General features: G+C 37.1%; 1 protein-coding gene across 1 annotated transcript in view; it reads right to left on the bottom strand.

Moving 5' to 3' along the window:
• Positions 1-609: 609 nt before the first annotated feature.
• Positions 610-17,233, bottom strand: part of LOC106972242 (T-cell receptor-associated transmembrane adapter 1) — a 35,601-nt gene continuing 18,977 nt past the window's right edge. The window contains exons 4-6 of the mRNA XM_015069160.3: positions 11,042-11,103; positions 7,972-8,060; positions 610-2,747 (exon numbers count right to left, since the gene is read on the bottom strand). Coding sequence (XP_014924646.1) covers positions 2,466-2,747; positions 7,972-8,060; positions 11,042-11,103 — 433 coding nt within the window. The 3' untranslated portion in view covers positions 610-2,465. The remainder of the gene's footprint in view (positions 2,748-7,971; positions 8,061-11,041; positions 11,104-17,233) is intronic.

The raw sequence follows: 17,233 nt of genomic DNA, 5'->3' as shown, positions 1-17,233 counted from the left end.
AATTAAATGCCTATTCTAGACAAGAAGAAAGTCTCATTACTGAGCTCAGTTTCCACCTTGAAAAGCTAAAAAAAGAACAAATGAAACCCAATAAACAGAAGAAATAATATAATACAGATCAGAGGACCAACCAATGAAACACAAAATATAAAAAACAATGGAAAAATTATGTCAACAGTAACTGGTTCTTTGAGGAAATCAATAAAATTGATAAATCTCTAACTGGAGAGATAAGAGGAAAAAAAGAAGCAAATTCCTAGTATCAAAGAGAGGTTAAATCACTAGATTTAAGATATTAAAAGGATAATATGGGAATATTTTGATCAACTTTATGTCATAAATTTAACAACTTAGATGAGAGGGACACATTCCTCAAAAGACACAAATTACCACATTCACTCAACAGGAAATAGATAAACTTGAATAATCTTTTATCTATTAGGGAATTTGAATTCATAGCTAAAAACCTTCCAAATTATCAGTCATCAAGTATATTTGATGCATAAAACTCAAAATAGAGTGGAATTCAAATGATATAAACTAGAGGCAAAAAATTGAAATATGTTTAGGGGTTAAGTGAATAATGTAGGTGAATGATGTAGGAAAAACTAATTGCCAAAATACAATCAAACTTTATTTTTACTGAACCATGCTATGTATAGAAATGTAACATAAACATATACAATAACAAAGATTTTATTTTATTTTGAAAATTAAATTTAAAGTCAATATATCATTGTTAATTATTATTTCCTATGTTTCTGTGGTTCTCTAAAGTCAGAAACCTGATTCTTTTTTCTTTTGTCCTTAGACACTAATATTTTTTGGATTTTTTATGGCATTATGGACAACTTCAAACATTTTACTTTGGCATTGGCATTTAGTTTTTTACCAGTTCATAATAGGAATAGTTATTGACAGAAGCTGTTACTTCCAAATACGGATAGAATGCTTATACAACATGCTCTTCCTTCCTCTCTCTTTACATTGGCGGCTCCTCATTGTTCAGTTCTCAGAATTAAAACGTTCTCTTCAGAGATGCTCTCTCTCTATTATTATTTCTCATTCTTCTATTTTCTTAATAATATTTGTTTTTTACTAGTAGCTATACTTTGTTAAGCTGCTACTCATCTTTCCTACTCATCTGTAAGTTCCATGGAGGCAGGGACTCTGTTTTTCTCATTGTACACCAATGTCTAACTTGGTACCTATACACCAGTAGGAGCCCAATAGAATTGAAGAAAGAATGAATAAAATCCATGAAGCTCTGGTCAGAGGGCAGGACTGACAGCTCACATGTACACTTTTCTTGGTCAGTGATGATTTGAAACCCAGTTAAACTCCTATTCCAAATGGAGAAAGATAACAGAAAGTTTTTTAAATAACTTTTTGGAGGGCCTTACAGGAATTTAAATTGGACACATACTTTGAACAAACTCTTGACCTTTTAGAAGTATGTTCTATGGAGACTCACTATGCATACCTTTTAGAGGAGCAATTCCTTTCCTAGGCATGTAGCCTGAAGATGAAGTCAGATAAGTACTTAAACACGTGTGGAGATGCATTCTCATTACAATAATTATATGTAAAAATGAAAAACAGAACTCGGAGAGTAGCTGAATACACTTTCAAATTATTTAAATAAATTCTAATGTCATCAGTGAATTGCTATGCAGGCATTAAAATTATAATATGTAACTGTATTTAGTTATAGTTTAAAAAAACAAGAAAAATAAACCCCCAATATATTAAGTGAAAAAAGTTTAAATAATATGTATAAAATAATCACTTCCTTTTTTGGTATAAAAGAAAGAACAAAACAATGGATGTATGCACATAGGCATGCCCAGAAAAATTTCTAGAAGGGGATATAGAAAGTTGCTCATAGTGACTGTCTCTGGCTAGTGAAGTATCTAAATTCTTTGTTATAGTTGTTTATTGTTATAAGGGACATGCATTCAATTTATAATAATTTTTAAAAGTAATAAAGGTAGGTCCTCTGGGAAAAAACACTTTTTAAGAAGATTCTTCTACTTCTATTAGGAATATATTTGATGTCCCATGGCTTTCAATCAGAAATTTCTTTCAATGAAGGGGTATTTCGTATTGATGAGACAGTAAAAATGCCTTTTAAAAAGTGGCTTTTACTTTTCTTTCAACATGTTCTAGAATATACTTATGCTTAAAAATTTTTTTTTAAATTTTGTTTCACTGAGTATTAAGCATTGTTGGTGAAATTGTGACTTTGTTATTAGGCTCAGTTGGCGAACTTGATTTTGTTTTACATTTTACTATTTAGGCATTTGTTAAGCCAATTCAAATAACTAATTTTCATGGCACTACATTTGGTGTGCATGAACATAAGCTGTGGATAAGAGGTAAGCCACCATCCCACTAGCAAATGATTTAGATTGTCACCCTCCCAAATCATGTTATTTTCTTTAACATTTCCAGTAAGAGCCAGATTACTGAGCTATATCATAATCCAGCGAGTTTATAGGTTCTCTCTTTGCACGAATCAATCCAAATAGTCTGACGGGGTCATCATGAACATTTTCCTCTACTTCCTGGCTCTCAAATGGGAAGTTGTCTACTGAAGTGGTGTTAGAAAGGATGGCATCTGCAGCACATAACTGGGTTTCTTCGTCCTTGTGTGACAGATCAGTATTCTGTTTCTTGGGCTTTCTGCGCTTCCTCTCAGAGTTGTGATCCACGAAGGAATAGAATACCTGTGCTTCCTCGGTTGTCTAAAAAGAAAGGCATGTTAATTTTTTTATTGTTAGCTCATTCTTTAACTTTGATGACTTCTGGGGATTTCTAAGGTCTATGGAAAACAAGCAGCTTGTTTTCTGGGCTCTGGCTACCTTGTTTTGCCAAATTTGGCAGTTAGGATGAAAACAAAAAACAATAGTCAATTCAAGCCTCAAGACTTTTGAGATGAGATTTTTGTATGCATATTTTTATTTCTTTCTTATACACAAAATAGACATGAACATTTTAGATGGACCTTTATGTGCATCTCCCCCTGCCTTTACTTTATGTAGCTCTTGCCCTGTGTTGCTTTTACCAAGTGACAATACTCTAATTTGTTAAACCGGGAACAAGCATGATAGGAATGAATTTAATGAACCTCAAAATGTATTTTACCCATGTTTAATAACTGGCCATTTGATGGTACCCATAAAAGTCCCCAATTTTTCTACTTTTGAGATTCAGGAGTATAAAGATTCAGAAGTATAAAGATAAGAGTATCCATTTATGTGAGTGGCATCTGGCAAGAATTACATTTTCCAACTTCCCCTTTTATTTCCTCTTTGCCTTCCTTTCCCCAGATTCCCTTTGAGCTCATTTTAAGTTGTCCTTGGAGTATTCATTTGCATCCAAGAGGTCCTCTCTGGCCTAGACCAGGGTCAATACTAGAATAAGAAAAACAGAAGACTGCAGAAACTTGGGGGAACAAACAGGCTGAAGGCAAAACCTTGAATTTGGTGTTGGAAAGCCTAGGCTTGAATCCCTGCTCTATAACATGATCATGAGACTTTGGGCAATTTTAAAAAACTATTTGAGCCTCAATTTTCTTGCTTATAAATTGAGAGTACCTATCTCACAGGGTTCGGAAGAGATAATATATATGGAAGCTATAATCATTGTCCGAAGATAAGTTGGGGGATTATAGTTATTCGAAGTTGTAGGCTAAAACTGTAGGACAGCCATTGAATAAACCACAAATTTCTGTATTAAGGATTCACCTTTAAGAGTAGGCCAAAATTATATAAATTCATGGAGCATGGAGTAAGGAAGCGACACTCAGATTAACAGACCTTTGAATGTATCGGTAAGCATGTCCCTGTTGCACCCATTTTCATGCTAAGAATTACATGTTTTATCTTTGTTACCAGGCGGAAGAGATGGTTCTCTTTGCAACCTCTCTAGTACCTTTGACTTTTTGTTCCTAAAATAGTGATTCCTGGTAAATTGCAATGACTGCCTCACTGGTATCCTGGTTCTAGTCTCTTCCCCACAGTTAGCCTGTGTGCTATCTTCAGATTGTCTTCTTCAGGTGCAACTTTCATATTTTTCCCATTCTGTCTCCAAAATTTTAGCCTATAAAATCTGAATTTCATATTCTGACATTCAAGGTCTTCCATGTTTGTACTTCACCTTTTTATTTTGATTCTCACTACCTGCCCCCTCCCCAAAAGTGTGTTCCAGGGAAAGTGAACAATTTACTGCTTTCTGCACACACCTTGTACTTCTACTTCCTTTGCCTTTGCCCAAACAGAGAATGAGACATCAGTGATGTTCAATAATAACTAAAAGGCACTCAGTGATACAAAGGGATGGATATCTTTTTTGTCTGTCCAGCACTTTGTTCTATCATTTTTCTTTGATAAATTCCCCATTGTCCTTTGGGAAACTCTTTTCCTCTGTCTGGTCCGAGATAGGCTGTCAATTACAGTGCTGTACCCCACTCCTAGGGCAAGACTAAGCATGTGACCCAGGCTGGAACCAATCATACCACAGAACAGAAGTTGGCAACAGAAGTTGGTCCAAGAATGGACATGTGATTTAAGCAGAGCTAATTATATGGCATCTTTGGGATTTATGTACAGATGTAGGAATAGAAAATGTGTTTTTTTCCTTGATACTGGGAGGAAGAAAATCTGGATCTCCCCATGGCTTGCCCAGTCCATGGAAGAGTCCACTGGTAATAGAAGAGAAGGAAGTCATTAACCAAGAGAAGCAGGGAAGAGAAATGGAGAGAGTCCCATATTCAGTCATCTCAAAAACAAAATACACCCTACATCTCCCAGTTACATGAGGCAGTAATTTCCCTTTTATGCTAAAGTCATTTGAATCTGGTTTCTGTACTTTTAACTGAAAGCATTCCAAATAATGTATGTCCAGTCAACAGTTGGTCAACTTTATCAAGCGCTAAAGAATTCAGAAAATGGGAGTCCCAAGAAAGGATCACAGATTGTACATGAAGAGTCACTTCTGGGGGCTCCTGGTTGGCTCAGTTGGTTAAGCGTCTGACTCTTGATTTCAGTTCAGGACATAATAGCGCGGTTCATGAGTTTGTGAGTTTGAGCCCCACATTGGGCTCTGTGTTGACAAGGTGGAGCCTTCTTGGGATTCTGTCTCCCTCTTTCTCTGTTCCTCCCCCACTTGTGCTCTCTGTCTCTAAGTAAATAAATAAACTTTAAAAAAATTAAAAATGATTCACTTGACTTCCAGAGTGTGGTTTCAGATGAGCAGATGGGTGGGAATTATATAGCCAGGAGTAAAAGAATGTGTATCTATAGACACAGCAGAGGAGAGTAAGAATCAGTTTAGGGATTATAGAGAAACACAGGTTGATGGCAAATTTTGTTGGTTTGTTTGTTTTGTTTTTAAATATTGGGATGATTTGTGCATATTAGTAGGTAAATAGTAATGATCCTTTAAAGAAAAAATGGAAAATGGAGACAAATTAAATAATTGAAGATGCAAGATCTTAAAAGGAGAAATGGTCATGAGCATAAATAAGGTATTGGCTTTGGAAAGGAAAGTAGATACTTCTGACGTAGGAGGGAAAGGCAACATCAGTGGGAAACTGTGACATGAAGAGAAGAGGAGCAAGCTCACACTGTGGTCCTTAATGTGTTTTAGGATATGGGAACTATGTGGACTCTTTTTACTATTAGGTTTCCTGATGATCTCTTCCGAGTTAATGGTAGACTTGGGTATTAAAATTACAACTTCTGAACTGTATACATCATTTTAAAGGGCGAGAAGCTTGTTTCTTTTTCCAACAGACGCTTTATCCGTAATGCTTTCTGCATAATATTGTAGGCTCCTTATGCTTTTGTAATTGACCAAAGTTAACAAAGTAAGTATTGTAGTAGCAAATTGGATAATGGTTTTGATGATAATGATCATTCTAATAAAATAGAATTGAACAAATATAAAGAAATTATATTTAATTTGTGAAACCAAATTTATGAGAAGGGCATAATAGAATAAAGGCTAACCTCTTTAGAACTGTCTTAAATATATCATTTACAAAATAGCAGACTGTTAAAGGCATTTTAAACTTGCCACAATTTCCACTTGAGTAAAAGCCAGATGTGGCACAATTCATATGTACTAAATAGCAACTTTTATTAAGAATTTTCTGTTCTTTGGGGGCACCTGGGTGGCTCTGTCAGTTGAGCAGCTGACTCTTGATCCTGCCTCAGGTCATGATCTCCCATTTAATGGGATCAGGCTTCACATCAGGCTCCATGCTGACAGAGGGTAGCCTGTTTGGGATTCTCCCTATCCCTCTCTCTGCCCCTCCCCTGCTCATGCACACACACATTCTCTCTCCCCCAAAATAAATACACTTAAAAATAATTTTTAGTTCTTTTATAGTTATGGTGCTTTGAATCTCTACATTTATGATGGTGTGGTTATATTTTAACCTTTGAGATATTTTCTTTTTATTATGGATTTAGCAGATCCTATTATAACATGAAGTTTTTTTTTTTAAGTTTATTTATTTTGAGTGAGACAGAAAGCATGAGCTGGGGAGGGGCAGAGAGAGAGGGAGAGAGAGAATCCCAAGCAGGCTCTGCACCGTCAGCGTAGCGCCTGACTTGGGGCTCAAACTCACAACTGTGAGATCGTGACCTGAGCCAAAATCAAGAGTCAGGTGCTTAACCAATTGAGCCACCCAGGCACCCCAAAATGCACTTCTTCCTACCTTTTATTAAAAAAAAATTACCCTTAATTTAGCATCGGGTAACAGGTTTTGCATCAGAAGATGATTTCACATTTTGCTTAAACCTTACCACATCTTGGTTTCTTAAAAGCTCCAAGAATTCTGATTTCTTAACTAATTCATAAAAGGAAAAAGAGAAAAACTCTGTATTAATGGGAGGTTTACAAGATATGACCCATCTTAGGGAGGAGAATACATTCTGTTATACAGAACTAAGTTTAGATCCTCTTTGTATGTAGTATCTGAGCACTTTAGAACATGTTTTTCATCCTTCTCAAGCCTCTGTCAAATGGGAGAAATAATGCTGCTTCCCTCATAAGACTCCAAGAAGATAATGCATGTAAAGCACATATGATAAGGTCTGACACATAATAGCTGCATTGGAAGTGCTGGGCCTATGACAATTTCTAGAGAGTAGCAAGAGAGCACAAAATTGAAGAGACAAAATCTGGGAGGAAAAAGAACTCTTTTAACTGAAATTTATGACATGTCAACAGCATGTAGACTAAGAATTGTGAATGGCTTTTGATGAAGTCAGTGCTATGTCTGAGGAGGTTGAACTGATTGTGGTACAAAAGGGAACAACTATCCATTTCTTCTTGGGTTTCCATATGTTCCTGCTTACACTTTGTCCTGCCTAACCCTATACAAGCTATGTGAAAATCTCTTGCCATTAGCCCACGCCCATAGAAAATATACTAAAGTTTATACTCATTTGCCTTATAAAATAGAAGTATGGTCTTTTATATCCAGCTCATTTATCTTTTAAGTAAAGCCCTCTCTCTTTCTCTCTCCCTCCGTCCTCCCGCCTCGCTCTCCCTATCCCCTCCTCTCCTCCCCTTGCCCCCATAAATTCCTGACATCTAGGTCTTTTGAGCATTATATATGTGCCAACTTTTGTATTTATCTTTGTGACGCACATAATTTTTTTTCAATCTAAAAGAAAAAGCTTCATTGACTAAGAAGAGAACCACTTTTCCTTTCAATCTATTGCCTTTGTAATGGTACACAATTCTGACTTTTCAAGTGTGTTTCCAAGCACTGTTTGCTCTGCCTTTGAGGTTCCCTTTAGAGCTCAGGTCCCAGAGTTTGACGTTGATTCAGCCTGTAAAATCTCGGGCTGCTTCAGGTGTGAATCAGCATGTGCTGCTTTTGTGTTCTTGAAACATGTAGCTGTGCTGTGATCTAGGCTGAGCTTGATCCATAATACAGAAAACAAAGCTCACCTGTGCAGGTGCAGTGGCTTTTTGCAGTTCATTTGCAGATCTCTCAGGTCGTGCTTTCATTTGTTCATAACAATTTTCATCCACTGGTTCTGATGAGTTGAAAAGATCATGATTTACAGTGGAAAAATGAAAATGCTGGTGCCAATAAAAATACACAACCCAAACATCATATAGCTGTAAATGTGAAACCCCCAAGAGTCATTTGATTTGTCATTTTTTGGAGATGCAAAAAAATAAGGAAGCACAAACCATTTTATGCTTCAGAATGTGGAGAAGTCTTTTGCCCTGCAGCATTACCAATAAGACAAAAGAAGGTCACTTAGGATAAGGATTAGATCATATTAATTTATGCCATTTCAGGACATGACAGGCTCAACTTAAACTACCATTTAGATGTTGGAGATCCCATGTGTTCTATTTAGCCATGATTGCAAATGGTGCACGGTGGTGGCACAGTATAGTGCACATGCACTGATGATTGAAATTTGGCAATTCTTTCCATAAGTGAGAAGTTTTACTTAAAGGCATTTTATTTATTTCTTATTTTTTTAAGTTTATTTATTTTGGAGTGGTGGGGCAGAGAGGAAGAGAGAGAGAGAGAATCTCAAGCAGGCACTACACTGTCAGTGCAGAGCATGACGCGAGGCTCAAACTCAGGAGCTGTGAAATTATGACCTGAGTCAAAGTCGGATGCTTAATGGACTGAGCCACCCAGGCACCCCATACTCAGAATCATTTTAAAACCTATGTCCTATTTTTTTATGCTTTTTTAATTCTTATTTAATTTATTTTTTTCAACTTTTAAAAAATGTTTATTTTTTGAGAGAGGGAGAGAGAGAGTGAGAGAGAGAGAGAGAGAGAGAGCAGGGGAGGGGCAGAGAGAGAGAGAGACAGAATCCCAGGAAGGCTCCATGCTGTCAGCACAGAGCCTGACGTGGGGCTTGAACCCATGAACCATGAGATCATGACCTGAGCCGAAACCAAGAGCTGGACGCTTAACCAACTGAGCCACCCAGGCACCCCTTTAATTTATTTTTTTAATTTATATCCAAGTTAGTTAGCATCTAGTGCAACAATGATTTCAGGAGTAGATTCCTTAATGCCCCTTAGCCCATCCCCCCTCCCACAACCCCTCTAGTAACCCCGTTTGTTCTCCATATTTAAGAGTCTCTTATGTTTTTGTCCCTCTCCATGTTTTTATATTATTCTTGCTTCCCTTATGCTCATCTGTTTTGTATCTTAAAGTCTTCATATGAGTGCAGTCATATGATATTTGTCTTTCTCTGACTAATTTCACTTAGCATAATATCCTCCAGTTCCATCCACGTAGTTGCAAATGGCAAGATTTCATTCTTTTTGATTGCTGAGTAATACTCCACTGTATATATACATACACCACGTCTTTATCCATTCATCCATTGATGGACATTTGGGCTCTTTCCTTACTTTGGCTATTGTTGATAGTGCTGCTATAAACGTTGGGGTGCATGTGCCCCTTCGAAATCTATGTCCTATTTTTGAAAAAGAATGTTTAGATTATGACTTTTGTCCCATATATCCGTGACAGTTCAGCCAGGCTGTTTTGAGGGTATGGAACTATGAAATGCTGGTCCTAAGTACTTAGAGTTTTTGTGCAACAGCCAGCAGACCTGTGCTCATTTCATCCTGTAGGGACATGCATAATAAATTATCCATCCCTTTCTTTCCCCCCAGATAGGCCTATATGAAAGGGAAAAGAAAGAGAGAAAGAGTGACTTGTAGGATGGCCTGTCACCTGACAGAAATGTGGATTGCACCACTTTTATCCCACAGAAAGAAAGATACATTTACTAATATAATGCAAGTTATCTTATAATCATTCAACCATTTCTGAAAAGCAACACAGAGGACCAAAGAATGGTCCATGGAAAACATGCATGACAATCACCTGGAGATTTGTCAACTAGCAAATTCCTAAACCATATTCTGGCCCTACTAAATCAGAGCCTGTGGGGTGGCACCTGTGTTCCCTTAGATACAGAAATTGCAGATATGGTGGGCTTTGCACCACCAGAGTGCGTAAGAATTGAAACCTCAGATATTATAGGTGGGTACCATGATTCTGCAAGGTGAAACAGGAGGGCAAATTATAGGATAGTCCTAAAAAGTAGTTTTGATTTCTCAGAGTATAGAGACTAGAAGACACTTTACAAAGAAGGGAAAGACAAAGATTAAATAATATCTTGAAGCCTTTAATAGTCTCACATTCCTAACTTTAGGAGAATTGCATGGTGTTTTGATACACAGAGATTCAGAGAGTTCAGTCCATTCCTGGAAATCTCTGTTAACCCCTAACTTTCCTATCATGAATTAAGTGAAGGACTTGTAGGGCCAGGATGGCGTTAAATACTAGCATTTACCCTTATGGCTTCTCTAATCAGAGCTCTGGGATCAGATCATTGTTATCTGTTTTAAGGAATTTAGTGGCATTTTGTTTTGGAGTGGTTGGGATGTTTCAAGGAATACGGGAAGCTGGGAATTGAAAAGTACTTGTTACCTAAGAACAAAAAATATATAACCCACTCAGTGGCGATGTAGCTCTTTTCTTTCCCCATTTGCCCTCAACGTAGCCTGAGATTCTCTACTTAACCTGAGCTGATAAAATACAGGAAACCAGAGTACGTGTTCATTGTTCCAGATTATTCAGCGTAGATTTGCTTTTGTAGACAGTGCCAAGCACTGTTTCCCTGAGCTATTTTCTGTTCTAGAAATAGCTTTATTTCATAGAATTGTGTGTGTCAAAATTCATAGTAACAGGGTCTTCCTGTATTCACATTTCTTCTAGAGTAAAACAAAGAGAATATAGAAAAACAGGATGTTGACTTACACTGAGTATTTCAACACAATTTACAATATGTAGCTTTGGAAATATATACTAAATAAAATGCTAAATATTGTTGAATTTATGGTTGCCATTTGGGAAGTTTAAATGTGACTGCAACCAAAAATAAGCCACCTCAAAATGCTGTGGGAGTAAGGGGAGGGATATTAATTTGTAGATAAATATAATTTCTGGAAACATAAAACTTACCTGGGACCACATCATCTAAGTTACCATAAATTGGTGTGTCTTCAATATAATACTCATCCTCCCTATAATAATGAAAAATAATTTATCTTATTAGAATCCACTTTATACACAGTTCTTAACTGGTTTCTCAGCTACATTCAATATATGATTATATGTTCTTGTTTAACCTCAGCCAACCACAGTAGATATATTTATGATGCAAGAGCACATGTGTGCCTGCGTGCCTGTGTGTGTGTACATTTGAACAGGGTTTGTTTGGACTGTTCAGATAATAACAGCAAATACTTATTTAGCACTTAATGGTTGTCAGATGTTACTGGAACTGCAAGTTCATTTATTCATTTATTCCATGCTCAAAACAATCTGACCAGATAGGCACTATAGCATTCCCATTTAATAGATAAGGAACTTGAGGCACAAAGAAGTCCTATAATGTGAAGGTGAGAAGACTAGTCAGTGTCAGAGCTGTGACTAGAACCTAGGTTATCCATGGTCTTAATTATACATTATACTGCCTGTTTACGTCCCCAGACTATTACTCTGAATCATCTGCTGAAACTGTGTTTACTAAATACTAATTGACAGTGATGCTTAGGAAATAAAAGGCCGAAGAAATATTGTAGAGTCAGGTTGGAAGGTGTAGCAAAATGATGGATTCACCTATTCTATCCAGATGTTGTGCTAAATGTTTAAATACATTATACCAAAGTTCTAGGGAAATTCTGCAGAAATATTATTTCCCACTTTACAGACGGGAAGTCTGAGAATCAGCTAGATTAACATTATTTTCCCTAGCCTTATGTGAAATGCCAGCAATAAGTACCAATTCTGAAAGCTTTTCTTTATGCCAGTGCTCATTCAACCCTCAGAACAATTCTGAGATGCTTTTTCTTTTTAAATCCCCACTGTGCATACAAGGAATTTGCAACTCCTAGAGTTAAAGTGGCCAAAGACAAGAATAGTAACTCGCAGTGCAAGTCTGGTCCAAAAGCCCTAAATATTATTTGCTCTTGATGTTTGATTAAACTTCCTTACAGCTTCATCTGACTAATCCTTTTAGGATTAGAGTAGACATCTTACCATTGTCACCAGACAGTGACAATGGCCCTGGTGACCACCTTTCACAATGGCAGGCTGGCAACAGAGGAACATATCAGGCAGTGAGAGTGGCATTTCATAAAATAGTAGCAACTGCTTTAACTTTGAGATTACATATCATCATGAGCTGGAGGGAACTGCATGAAAAGAAAAAAAGAACACTTAACTGATCTCAAGGCATAACACCTATATTACTCCCTATGCTTCTGAAAGAAGGCACAGTATATGTAAATAGTAAGTAGGTGTCCTAAAAAAAAATCAAATGATACCTGTATGAAATGGTTTGAAAAGTCCAGATGCTGGCATGTTTTTCTCTTATCTGATAACAAAGGAACTCATCTGTAACCTTTCTTTCTATCAGTAATTCAATACAGCTTAATACTGGGATATGGAGTAGTCCCTGTTCATGGTTTTTCTCTGGCTATGCAGAGAATATAATAGCAAAAGGTGAAGAATTTTTAATAAGACAATCCATCCATTTTCCTAGCTTACATAGATAGCAGATACAACCTGCAAATGATAAATCATGTCCAAAAAATGAATATCATTTCATTCCCTATGAATGAAAATAAGATGTGATTTATAATGCAGTGCCCTATGTCTACAGGCAGGTCTCAAATGATTAATCATCCGAAATAAACTATTACAAAGGAACAGTTGCCTAACCAACAAATTAAAAAATATATTTTTACTTGGCAATGCCAAATAGCTCCAGCATATTGAAAATATCTAATAAACTCTAAGCACAAATATTTGGCAGTGTTTTATGTAGAAGATCAACTACTATTAAAAATAGATTAATAAAGTCATATCCTAGAGGCTAGTCCATTGTTCTGAACATGTCTGAAATGGTCCTCTGACAAATAGGCACATTTACTGACACTCTAACGTCTAAAGTAATGTTAATGATATCTTTTACTGGGGGCAAAATTTCTACTTTTAGCATATATTTTCTGTATTCCCTATTTTTAAAGTTTTAATTTCATCATTATTTTATTGTGAAGAAGTCCTTTTAGAAAAGTGGTCGAATACTTTATTATCTAAGTAGATTAAATAAGTAAATTCCGTTTTTAAAAAAATCAGTACTTCCATCTGAGTGACTTTGGACATAAATTCTCTAAGTTTCAATTTCCTTATTTATAAAACAAGTTTATTAAACTATTTAATCACTATTTTTCTTTTCAGCTCTGAAATTCTATGATATGAATGTAGGGTTTCAACATCCGAATAAAAATGGAAGATATTTCTATAAAACTAAATAAAGCTATTTTAAGGGGCCAGAAAGTTGTGACGTTGCAAAAAGAGCAAGCTTAGGGGTCTATCAGGAATTTTGCTAAGTGTTACCTTGATTTGCTTGGTAGGCATTTCTTCAAGTTGTCAGATATATATGTTAGGCTCCATTAGTGTGTAACGTTTTTTAAAGCCATAAGAGGAGATAAAACTACTTTATGGACTGAGTATAGATAGAGAAGAGTTTCATGAGATTAGCCCAGAACACTCTGATGTCAAAGGTTCAGGAATCAGCAGAGGAGAAGGAGCCTCTGGTAAGAAGGAAAATCAAAGATGGAGGTGGGGGGGGGGCACCCAGAGCCTAGAGAAGTAAGTGTCTCAAGAAGTAGAGAGCATCGATGTATCAAATGCTACAGATGGACTGCATACAATGACACTAACATTTGGCCATGTGGATTTCACTGGTGACCTTGACAAGAGCCGAGTTGGTAGATTACTGAGGGCAGAAAATTGAATAGAGTAGGTTCAGGAAAGAAGAGAAGAGGAGGAGAAGCCAGAAAACGCAGACAGAACATAGATGGAACTTTCATGTTTTGCCGTAAAAGGTGCAGAGCAACGAGGATGTAGCAATCTAGTATCAAGTATCTAGTATCTAGTATCAAGGAAGCTTTTCTTGTTTTCTTTTCTTTCCTTTTTTTTTTTTTTTTGAATGAGACAATACTCTTTATACATTGAAGGGAATAATACAAAAAGAAGAAGCAATGATACAGGAGGAAAAAGGGAAAGTTGCTGAAGGGATGGGTCCTGAGTACATGCTTACTGAATTTTTACTTTCTTTGCCAGGGACTGTGCCGTGGCTGTAGCTGTCTTGAACTTGGGGTGAGAGGACCAAGCATAGACCCCTGGTCCTGGGGAAGAGTATAAACCTTAGCAGTGGCTTTGTACAGTTAGAGACTAAGAAGTGAATCCAGTGGTATTCCCTGTGAAGGGGATGGTCAATGGATTCTCAGAGCAGTGATATCTAATACTAAATTTTTTTCTCTTGCTCAGTGTTCCAATTTTCTTCTAAAATATCCATTCTTTGTAGCCTATTAAAGATACAGCACTTGTATTGCCAGTGCTTTGGAGCACTTGAAAAGAAGGATCTTTCACCACGTTTTTGGGGAATGGACAATAGAAAGATCTGCCAGCATGAAGAATTCTAAAGATATGGGGAAAGACACCTAGAGCAGTGACACAGAGCTAAGTGTGACAAAAGGACAATCAAGAATAAGATTTGATTTTGGGTCGGGGGGGCTGGGTGGCTCAGTTGGTTGAGCATCCGACTTCAGCTCAGGTCATGATCTCATGGCTTGTGAGTTAGAGCCCCACGTCGGGCTCTGTGCTGACAGTTCAGAGCCTGGAGCCTGCATCAGATTCTGTGTCTCCCTCTCTCTCTCTGCCCCTCCCCTGGTCACACTCTGTCTCTCTCTCTCTTTCTCTCTCTCTCTCAAAAGTAAATAAAAATATTTTAAACATTAATAAAGAATAAGACTTTTGAAACCTATCTGTACTTCTCAAGGATTTTTTTTTATTAAGTTTATTTATTTCTTTGGAAAGAGAGATAGAGACCGCATGAGTAGGGGAGGGGCAAAGAGAGAGGGAGAGAGAGAATCCCAAGCAGGCTTCCTGCTGCCAGTGCAGAGCCCAACGTGGGGCTCAAACTCACGAAATTGTGAGATCAGGAACTGAGCTGAAACCAAGAGTTGGGTGCTTAATGGACTGAGCCACCCAGGCGCCCCTCAAGAATTCTTAGGAAGAAATTCTTAAGAAGGGTTAGAGCATGGCTTACAGTTATTTGTACATTAAAACTAATAAACAGAAGGCTGGAAAATGTGGAGCTATTTTGGTTACAAGTGTGGCAGTGATCATGATGAGGGCCTCAACTCCCTATCCACTTTGATGTCTGGGAAGGCTACTCAGAAGTTCTCTTGTCACAAGGATCCTCCCTCTTGAGAATGGATGAGAACAGCTAAAACCAGAAGTCTGGTCCCGGGCACTAGGTTAGTGTATTTAGTAAAGAGGGGAAGTGAATGGAGCCTGCAGAGCCCCAGAAATCCAAGAAGTCATCTTAAGATGGAAGAATGGCTGAGATGAGACCTGTTTTGTCATAAAATCATGTTTCACTGTCACCCAGAAGCAGACCGTGCAAAAAGCTGCTGAGAATCTGTCCTAAGTTTTTTGCAACAGACTCTGAAACTAAGGAGTCATGATGTGTTTAAAGTAGTCATAAACCTGAACTGATTTCTGAAATTAGAGGGTAAATATACCGTAAACGGGCAGGAATTTTCTTAGACCTTAATTTTCATCTGATAAAGCGGTACCTTTGTTTTTAAATCAACTCTGCTTTGTATGGAAAGCATTGTATTATAATCTGTATTTTTCAGATGATACAGCTGAAGTTCACCAATGCTCATTTTCCCAAGACTACAAGCCTAGTAATTACAAGAGTTTGATTCAAATCCAGAATTGTCTAGATCTCAAATCCACGATATACCCACTGTATAATACTTCTAACACAGATCAAAAGACCAGAATTGTGTAGAATTCTATTTTAAAGGAAAAATAAAGTGGACCAGAGGTAAATGCCAGGATGTGTGTATATGACTTTCTGTTAAATATAGATGCTACACGGTCTTTAAAGTGATCACATTTTTGACCTACTAGTGCAGGAAGGGCAGGGATTTGGGGAAGCAGGAAGACAAGATCAGAGAAGCAGAGTTCTTTCCCTTCTAGCATGGCTTCCCACCCAAACCACTGTTGGGTAGGGGTGGAAAGAGGGTGCAGTGGAGGAGCCCTAGCCTCAAACCATCTAAGAACTGAGGAGGCGTCACTAATTTCACTTCTACCTAAGAAAGATAGCTTTTATTTCCACTTGCTGTTTTCATGCTGAAGTTTTAATGGCTAGAGATAATTTCACATATTTTGTTTTTCCTGGAGCCTCCATGCCCTTCCTACAGTGGTGATTTTGGCTCCCAGACTACATAATCAGAAATAGACAAGCTGTGAAGTACAGACATAAACTTGTGAATTAACACGCCACCCACTTTTCATAGATAAAATCTGCATCACATATTCAAATTATGCTTAAATTGAGACTTGTTACAATAGATAACAGATTAAATCCATGAGGGAAGGATCTACATCTTTGCATCTTTGCATCTCTTGTCTACCACAATTCCTATTTGTTGAACCAATATTTGTTCAATGTATGAATAAGTGTTATAAAAGAACCAGCCTCTTTTTCACATTTGCCCTATAGGTAAGGGCCTACTTACTTTGAGATGGGTATTTTACCAATTTTCCCTTCTGACTCTTAGCGTCCTGATCCAAGAGTACCTACCCAGTCTTTAGCAGAATGATCAAATCGCTAGATGTTCTATCACATTGCATCTTAATTACCTCTCAAATGATAATTATCATATAAATCTTCTAAGAGATTAACTTCTACATGGTTATATAGGATTTTCTTTGTCATGTTGTTTGTTGTAACCAAATCAGCAAATCAATCTTGATATGAGATAATGAATTGAAAATTATCTCATGTTATAGAACCAATGTTAAACTGTAAAAATAAAGATTTTCTTCTTTGTGTGAATCTGCCTGCAGCTTAGATCCTGAATCTGCCAGAGATATTTCCACATGGAGAAAAATTTTAAAAAGGTCTTTTTAAAGGCTAACAAAAAGCTTATAATCTTATCCTACCCAGTGAGAAAGCTCTGTGTTTGTGAAAGACCTTTCTGCCTTTCAGTCTACTATTTCAGAAAGGTCTTGAAGAGTCCTCTAGGAAATTCTCTATATTTAGGTGTTTTTTTTTTAACCTAA

Source organism: Acinonyx jubatus, chromosome C2 (genome assembly GCF_027475565.1).
Source record: "Acinonyx jubatus isolate Ajub_Pintada_27869175 chromosome C2, VMU_Ajub_asm_v1.0, whole genome shotgun sequence".
Classification (NCBI taxonomy): domain Eukaryota; kingdom Metazoa; phylum Chordata; class Mammalia; order Carnivora; family Felidae; genus Acinonyx; species Acinonyx jubatus.
This window is presented reverse-complemented; position numbering and strand designations above follow the sequence as displayed.